The 9,480-nt window shown below is 27.3% G+C and overlaps 1 protein-coding gene across 1 annotated transcript; it reads left to right on the top strand.

The window, feature by feature from the left end:
- The first annotated feature begins 5,416 nt into the window (after positions 1 to 5,416).
- LOC106776496 (NEP1-interacting protein 1) lies at positions 5,417 to 7,874 on the top strand. Its single transcript, XM_014663973.2, has 5 exons — positions 5,417 to 6,036; positions 6,456 to 6,634; positions 6,896 to 6,979; positions 7,254 to 7,421; positions 7,528 to 7,874. The coding sequence occupies exons 1-5, from the start codon at positions 5,892 to 5,894 to the stop codon at positions 7,648 to 7,650; spliced, it is 699 nt and encodes a 232-aa protein (XP_014519459.1). The 5' UTR covers positions 5,417 to 5,891; the 3' UTR covers positions 7,651 to 7,874.
- Positions 7,875 to 9,480: the final 1,606 nt, after the last annotated feature.

The following is a 9,480-nucleotide window of genomic DNA, read 5'->3' as shown; positions in this document are numbered from 1 at the left end:
AATAAATCATTTTAACCTATCATCTTCCTTTTAATCTTGTCAACTCCTCTCGCTTCAACCATTAGGACTCCATTGCCCAAAAAAAAGTTTACTAATTTTCAACACATATGCACAAGTTGAAGATGGCAACCATTGCAGCTCATAACACACGTACGCCAAATTTCAACCACAAATTTATTCAGTACCTTATTTCCACTTCTAGATTAAGCTTTTTCTTTCGGACCATTAGCTTTTTCCAGATCTGCTCTAGAACATTCATTCATGAAATCTAAGTTATATACTAATAAAATAGCTTGTGTTGGAAATGAGATGGAGGAAGTGGAACCTAAAATAAATTCGAAATTGTTTTTCCTTGACTTCTTTTAAATAAATAGTGAAAAATATTTTATATAAAATCAAAAATATTGTAATATATATTTCATATCATAATTAAACCTATCACCTCTTAATATATATATATATATATATATATATACACCGTAAGGACTGTACAGTCGGAAGATATGGCCGGCCATGAAGACATAAACAGCTACTCAAGCGACAAAGGTAAAGATCTACCGTAAACTGACCGATCGTGAAGAAACATTAAGATCGAATTAAGGTAAAACGAGATTAAAAGTATTGGGCCAGCTATTGGGCCGATTTTGTTAATCATAGACCCATGGTGACAACTATAAATAAGAGGTCAAAGGTAGGAGTAGGTTGGTTACATTAAATGCTATTTACTTTCTCTCTATCTCTACTTTTTGATCATTCGCTGACTTTGAACTTGCACACCTTTATATATATATATATATATATATATATATATATATATATATATATATATATATATATATATATATATATATATATATATATATATATATANATATATATATATATATATATATATATATATATATATATATATATATATATATATATATATATATATATATATATATATATATATATATATTACAAGATAACCACCTGAGTTATCTTGGGATACCACACTTTAATATGATATAAAAGACAACTTGTATTATAATCTAATATAAGGTTAAATTATTAAATTAATATAAGTTGTGCGTGGATTACAAATAAGATTAAGTTATAGAATTATAAATTGGCGTAAATTTTATTAGTTATATTTTCACTATATTAATAAGACGGTAGTTTTTTTGGAGCTTATCTTGGGTTTCATGTATCAATTAGCTTCATGCTTTAGATATTTAATTCTTAGGTAAGATGTATGTTGAAATATTTACATTTACTAGAAATTAAATTAAATTAAAATTTATAAATAGATAAAAATTTCATTTTACAATTTAATTGTGTAAGGATAAATTGAACTTAAATTCTTTACTAAGAACCTGTAAACCAAAAATGGAGTTTATAATTCTTTTATAATTTTTCCCTTATATGTTCTTGCATACATAGCCAATATTGTTTGTTATGTGATTGTGTATTTTTTTTAAGTTTAATATAATTTTTTCTAATATTTGAGATGTTTATTCAATATGATATTATTTACTTCAATTAAGTCTTCATTTTATTTAAAAAAAAAACTACGTGACCTTTTCGTTATATTTACGTTGATATTGTTTGGAAGGTGACTAAATTTCACTAACTTCTTCAACTTTTCACTTTCTTTTTTTTACTTATCTGTTTTTACTTATCACACCTCTACGATCATTTCCACAGTAAAAGCACGTACAATGAGTTGAAACACAAATAATTAAAAGTCAGAGAAACTCAAAATCAATAACAAATAATCAGAGATATGTAATTATCTTTTAAATTGTGTCAACATCAATTTAAAAAGAAAAATCTCTAACCTTTTATAAGAAGTGGAATAATATTTTTTTTATGAATTATAAAAAGTCTCATATTAATTAAAAATAAAATCAATTTATAATATATAAATGAAATACAAATTTAACTTTACAAATAATACGTGTGATTGAATTAAACTTAAAATATACCTTTAAACATGGTTACAGTTTGATTTTTGTTATAGATGCTCTTAGTTGACCTAATATACTATAGACTATAATAACTGTGTCATGTGCAGTGAAAAAAGATTGACAATGCACCATAAACAAAACATTAGATTTGATGACACCAGAAATCTAGAAAGTTGTAGGAGTGGGACGAAGATTTGTATGCATGCATGCACAATGGTCAATATCAGCATGCAAAATTAATTAATTTATATATTTTATCTTCTGGGAGCCTCCCGAAGAAAAGTTAGGAAGAACATTCATAATAATAATGTATTATTTGCTGTTTTGTCCATTGAATTTTTTAGATATACTTAAATTTTAGAGTTTTATTGTTTAAATTTTATTTTATTTATTTTAGATTTAGTAATATTTAGTTTGATTTGATAGAGTAAATTTTAGGGTTTTATTATTTAAATCTTATTTTATTCGTTTTAGATTTAGTAATATTTATTTTGATTTGATAGAGATAAAATAGGAATCAGTAATTATGATTTTTTGTTTATCTAGATAAAATATTATTTTATTATAGAATAAGTTGATTTTATTTTTAAGTGAATTGATATTTTATGGTTAGATTTTATTATTTGTATTTGGTCCAAGACTATTTACACAAGATTTAATAAAAATTATCCATAATAGATTAAAGAGTAAAATTATTTGTGTAGATCCATAGTAAGATTTTCCCAACATAGATATCATCCATGAATCATTTGCAAAATCTAAAAATTTGGTCACTCCAGAGAGAGGATGCAACCTAAGTTTACGGGAATTGGAAATATATAGAAACTGACGTTACAACTTCCCACTATCTAGTCGTGTTCGTTTGGGAAAATTACATATTAGTGTATAGAAAACCCTCGCCTCCAACATTAGGTGCACTTGTTTTAGACTTTAATGATGCCTTAAGCAACAAGCATGTAATAAATAACTTGATATTTTGCAAATTGGAGATACTTATATGTAGGAATCACTTGCATGCACAAGAAAAGCTTGTTTTAACCATTCAAATTTATAGTTCTGTTTTCCTTCTAAATCTGTGTTTGATTTAATGGAAGAAATAATATTATTTACTAGGTATTATCATGTATATGGTGGTAAAAGATAACATATAAGTGTAAAACATGAATGAAATTCTCAATAAAGATTTATTTAAAGAAATATAACATGAATTTATATAAAAGATTAGAAAAATAATATTTTAATACATATATTTTATATTCATTTGATACTATCTTTTTTTTTTACTTTTAAAAAAAAAAATAATACAAAAATTTATCAATTTATGATAATTTTATTCTTATGGTGTATGTCAATTAAATGTAAAAGTGTATCATCATATACCATTACCCAAAAGATTAAGGTCACCTTTAATTTAATGCTTTAAAATTAATAATAATGTTTGTGTTTTTTTATTATTATGTCATTCAATTTTTAGTTGTAGACTTAATTTCCTACTTATGTTTTTAATAATATGATATATTTAAACGTAATTTACATCTATCTATTCTAAATATGTAACTTATACTAACTTTTTGCTCGTGTATATGTATATCTGATATTTTGGCTTCAAATTTGAAGTATAAAAAATTTATAAAATTTTGATATATGAAACACAACACCCACATTGAAACTGATGAGGAATTTAAACACTTGTTATATTTCGAGAAAATACATTGATGTATCATTTGCTTTGAAACCAAGGTCAAACTAATTGGATAAAAACAAAAATAATGGATGACTTTTTGTACGTACGAACTAAAATTAAATAGAAAATACATAATTATATATATTAATACTAATTTTAATATTTATATCTTATTTTTTGTAAAAGAGTAATGTATGTTAAGAGAGTGTTGGAATATTGGTGCATTAATTAGGTCATATTTTATATTGTTTGAGTCATTAAAAAAGATATTATGAGTTAAGTTGTACCCTAAGGAATCCATAATTACTTGAAATTTGGTTTACAGATTCTGTCTATTAGGTTGTTAAGACTACGGTATATATATTGTCAATCTGGTAGCACCAAACTCATGTGGGACAGAGTAATTAGCCCTGCAACTTTTATTTCTTATACAAACAACACCAACCATCATCAAGGTACAAAACAAAAACAACATATAAATGTACAACTCTACGTTAGTTTTTCTGACCTGTAGCTCAATTAAAATTCTGTTATCGATTACAAAACATCAAATCACAGAAAAAAAATACTGATTATAGGTGATCAATTATTTAAAAGACAAAAACAAATCGAGATAACTAAATTCAATGCCAATTTTTAATACATACATAGAGACAATTTTTATCTTGTAAGTTGATTAAGTAAGAATGAATTAAACTTAAAATGTGCCCCAACAAATAACAATAAACCTTTTTAAGAGATAAATATTAGAAAAATAAAATTTAATTTTAATTTTACAAAATTGATTATATATATATATATATATATATATATATATATATTGAAAATAAATATTAATAAATGATCATCTTTATACATTTTTATTTGTAATATATTCAAGATTTATAGGTAATTTTAACTTAATAATAAGTAAAACAATAATATTAATAAATAAAAAATTTATTAAAATAAAATCTTATATTATATTAATAAATAAATTTTTAGTATATCTCCCTCTAAAATTCTTATATTATATATAATATCAGTTAGTTAAATGAAATCTGATATATATTAACCGTCTTCTTAATAGACTTTTTACTAATAAATTTTAAATATAGTGTTAGAAGTAGATTTTAAGCCTAACTCAATTTTATAAAATTGACTCAATATATATGTTGAATTAATTTTATCTAGTCGATGTGAGACTTTTATCTTTAATAATGACTTTGATACTATGTTAGAAGTGAACTTTAAACTTAACTCGATCTTACAAAACTGATTTATAGATTAAAGTTTATACCACTTATATAATTGAATTGACTTTATCTTTAATTGATGTGAACTTTTAACATCTAGCTTAATTCTATTTTTTTTGTTTGTAAAAAGTGAAATTTTGAATAAAGTTTACTTTAAAATATTTGTTTTATGTATCATTTCCTAACATGAGATCACCTACCATATTAAAAATTACTCAGAAAATATCTTCATGGTTTATTTATTTATTTATTATGAGTTACCATTGATGGCTTTAAACTATAAGGAAGAGTGCAATAATATTGTGTGAGAGGGATGAGTATATATATCTAACATTATCCCAAAGGCACTGAGCAAAGTCTGGTGCTACACACCTACTGGACCCAAGGGAGGAAGATATTTTGGAAAGAGAGGGACCAGAGAAATAAAATAAGAATAAGTAACAGCCTTGTATTATTAACTATTAAATGAGATATTGAAAAATGTGAAAAATAAGCAGTGCGGTCGTACAAGTTGCAGAGAAAACCGTAGCCAATCAAAGCCTCCAACTCCAAGTCTAAGCTTCAAACCGAAACATAAACGAGTGATGGAAAAATCAAAAAACCAAACTAAATTCTCGTGACTCTTCGTGGTTGGTTTGCCACGCTCTTCTCTTTTATCACCGTCCCGTGTCATCTGAAAGCGATTTTTTTTAAAATTAATTTAGATTAAGCCCAAAAAATTAGCCATAAAGATATAAAGAGAGGGAAAGGGTCGCGTTAAAGGCACCCAAGTTTTAAATGCGAGTTGGTTGATTGCACCTTCTTTCAATCTTCTTTCATGCTTGTAGACTAAGCATTGCACAAGAGCGCGTCTTTTATTCTTATCGTTATTATTGTTCATCTTGTAAATGTTAACATATATATTAATTTAACTTCTCCTTAAACCCGAATCTGGTGACATCAGACCCTACCCTTTTGCTTCTTTTTTCCTTTCTCCCTTTCAATTTGTATCCAATCCCTTCAATTTTCTCACACACCCAGATGGAGTTTGAGCCAAATCCCTGTCCTTTGCGTTCGTCTTCGCTCGGGAATCTCGTCGAGAGGGTTAAGCAGCTTGGTACCCTCGCCGTCTCCGCCGTCATTGGGAACATCTTCTCTGCGATCTTGACCTTCTGCTTTGCATTAGGTTCGCTTCTTCTTTCTCTTCTGTTTATTTCCATTCTCCTTTTGTTACATTTTATAATCTAATCCAAACTCTTGATCTGCTTCTGTTTTCTTCCTATCGTCATGGGTTTTGCCTTTTCTTGTCGTGTTTTTAATCTTTTTGGGTGGATTGTTGTCATTGTCTTCTGTTGTGTGATGTTGGGGGCTTTCGATTGAGACAGAAATGCGTATTTTTATTTTTATAAAAATTGAAACTTGAAACATGGGGTGGAGGTGCGCCATTTCTTGGTTGGATTGTTTTGCTTGTGTTGTTTTGTTTTGTTATTTTCATCTTCAAAGACATACAAATTTGTGTTGTGTGGTTAATGTTTTTCCTATCCTATTGGCACCATGTGCTATGCTTAAGGTACAACGAGTTTTGATGGATTGTTTTATCTGCAGTGGGAACTTTGTTGGGGGCCTTGACTGGAGCTTTGATAGGACAAGAAACCGAGAGTGGCTTCATTCGAGGGGCTGCTGTTGGAGCCATATCAGGAGCTGTATTTTCCATTGAAGTGTTTGAATCGTCTCTTGTTCTTTGGCAATCTGACGAATCTGGAATTGGCTGCGTGTTATATTTGGTGAGTTTACTTAGCTTTCAGGGCCTTGTTGATGTACAGATTTTAAATACAACTTCCTAGGTACCTTTGATGTCTTTTGTTCAAATGGAATTAGTGTTTTCCTTCATAAGTTTACATAATCCTTAAATGCAAACCTTCATTATGTGGATTAGCCAAACGGAATTCCAGTACTAATTGTTGAACAACACAAAAACCTTTATGCATAATTGTTTATCATATAGAATTGCATGTGGCGTAGCCTGATATTTTTGAGCTATGCAGATTGATGTTATCGCCAGCTTACTGAGTGGGAGACTTGTGCGTGAGAGGATAGGTCCAGCCATGTTGAGTGCTGTTCAAAATCAGGTAATTTGCTGTGCCTAAACGAACTAGGCCATGATTGATTTACCATTTTGCCTTTGAATCATACACTCGGTTTGGTTATAATTAACCTGAAACAAAGTTTTTCAATTGAAAGTAACAATATCAAGGTTGCTTTTGCAAACTAAGCAAGCAAAATGAAATCCATTCAAACACTAGTTTGTAAACTTTAATCCAAACATGCACTTATTGCAGTAATGAGATTGAGATTTTCTTATGAACTTATTTTCCTTCTGACACCTCTGTTCTTTCTTATCAGATGGGTGCTGTCGAAACCAGCTTTGATGAGGTTCAAAACATCTTTGACACCGGTGGTGCCAAAGGTTTGTCTGGAGATTTGGTTGAAAAAATCCCAAAAATAAAAATTACAACTGACAACAATATTGATGCATCTGGTGACAGAGTTTCTTGTTCAGTTTGCCTGCAGGTTAGTTTTTACACTTTCCCTTGTCAGTATCAGTTGATGTCTATACCTTAATGTTTGTATGATTCTGTATTATGTTATAAACATTTCTACATTTGTGCCTATGCAGGACTTTCAGCTTGGAGAAACAGTAAGAAGCTTACCTCATTGCCATCACATGTTTCACCTTCCTTGCATAGATAAGTGGCTCTTTAGACATGGTTCTTGCCCATTATGCAGAAGGGATCTGTAATTTTGTATATGCATAGACCGCTAAAAAAGTCCTTTTTTTTGGTTTTTGTTTATACGCTCATTTCATTCTAGGACTTACATCTAGTGGGAGCCATTGCAGTTTGAGTGGTTTCATTGTACTAAATTAGTGTAAAGAAAATTTTGAGATAAAACACTTTCCACTTGTTGTATATGGATGAGTTATTGACCCTTTTCTCAGCCATTGTCCACTTTTTTCCTGTCTTATTTTATCTTCAGTTTTTGGAAAACAGAACCAGACACAGTTTTTGTGTTGAAGTTCTGCATTCCTTCATGGATCAAACAATTGCTTCCCTGAAATTTCCCATGCTGAAAATAAAATGCCCAATAAATTGTCAATCTCAATTAAACTATGATTTGAATTTAATTAGTGTAAAGTGAAGATACTTGTGCAGTTAAAAATATTACTTATTTAATATTGATTTATAGAGGGTTGTCTTGATAAAGTATGTCTTATCTATGATTATTGTATTCTTTTAATAAAGCACTGGAAATGTAAAGATTTTAAAAGTTATTTAAATATATTTTAAATTATTAATTTTTAAAATACTATTTGCTGGCATTCATTTGATAGATTACATTTACAAATGTGAAAAACATGTAAATGAATGGAAATGTTTCAATTTGCATCAGAAATCTCGTTCGTCCATCTTTGTTTTCCATTCGAGGTTCATAATTGGAAAAACTTCTTTTAACAACACTTTTTTAACAACTTTTTGACAACGCATACGTGGCAGCTTGTGATAGGTCCGTTTTAAATATTTTTTAAACATAAATTTAAATAGACCAATAAAATGATGACACGTGTTCTGTTGTCAAAAAAATTGTCAAAAAGTGTTGTCAAAATATCATTGTCCTTCATAATTTTTGGGGTAGCCATTGGAATGAAAAGTTAGGTTTAACATAAGTGTTACACACAAGAAAAGGACTTACAATTGGTCCAAAACCTAACAATGTTATTTTGGTGGGTTTGGGTCCAATTTTATAAATCTAACGAAAGTTTGTTCTTCTATGTTTCTTCATTAATTTATATATTTTTTAAAATGTTTGATTTTAGTTTTTTTTTTTTTAAATTATAAAGGCTTTCATGCCTGATTTTTTTTTCTTTTAAAGAAAAGTTCTTTAAAATTGATCCATTGGAATATTATTTTTCCAAATAGACCTGCTTAGAGTTTTGTGATTTTTTTGTTTTTTTCTAAAATGGGAAGGAAAAATAAAATATTAAAATTAAAATTATGAAAAATAAATTTAAAATAATTAACTAAAAGTATTGAGTTTAAATTTTAATCATTTTAAAAGGAAAAATATATAAAAAATAATTTATACTTTTTTAATGTAATATGAAATTAAATTTGTTATTGTTGATGTTTTTAAAAAATAAAGTTATTCTAATACAAAATATTTATGATCAATAATAATGTTTATACAGTAAAATTTATATTACAAAATAAAATTTATTCACCTTTAAATTATTTTTTAGTTTTCTTGTCTAAAAACAAATATCAATCTCAGTGATTTTAATTATTTTATCTTATTTTAATTTTTAATGTTTTTTAATTTTTTTAACTCTTTAAAAAAAATTAAATAAAAAAAAATCCTTCCAAAATTGGGTCTTCGAAAAATTAAATTTCAAAAAACATTTTGACATTGGATATCAAAAATCAGTTGGAAAATTCGGCTTCTTTCGTTAGGAAAAATAATGTTGCACAGGATCCATTTGAATGATTTGTTTTTTTAATTATCATTTAAGAAAATATTTGAAGATATTAATATTACAATGAATTTGGAATACATTTTTTTTATTATTATAAGG

The sequence above is a fragment of the Vigna radiata genome, chromosome 11 (genome assembly GCF_000741045.1).
Source record: "Vigna radiata var. radiata cultivar VC1973A chromosome 11, Vradiata_ver6, whole genome shotgun sequence".
NCBI lineage: Eukaryota > Viridiplantae > Streptophyta > Magnoliopsida > Fabales > Fabaceae > Vigna > Vigna radiata.
Note: the sequence above shows the minus strand (reverse complement) of the source record. Positions and strands in the feature narration are given on the sequence as shown.

What these genes read in the sequence shown, in the direction of transcription:
- LOC106776496 (XM_014663973.2), top strand. Translation starts at nt 5,892, where the DNA reads ATGGAGTTTGAGCCAAATCCCTGTCCTTTGCGTTCGTCTTCGCTCGGG. An exon ending in TTGGCTGCGTGTTATATTTG is followed by an intron (nt 6,635 to 6,895) that starts GTGAGTTTACTT and finishes TGAGCTATGCAG; the next exon opens with ATTGATGTTATCGCCAGCTT. An exon ending in CTTGTTCAGTTTGCCTGCAG is followed by an intron (nt 7,422 to 7,527) that starts GTTAGTTTTTAC and finishes GTGCCTATGCAG; the next exon opens with GACTTTCAGCTTGGAGAAAC.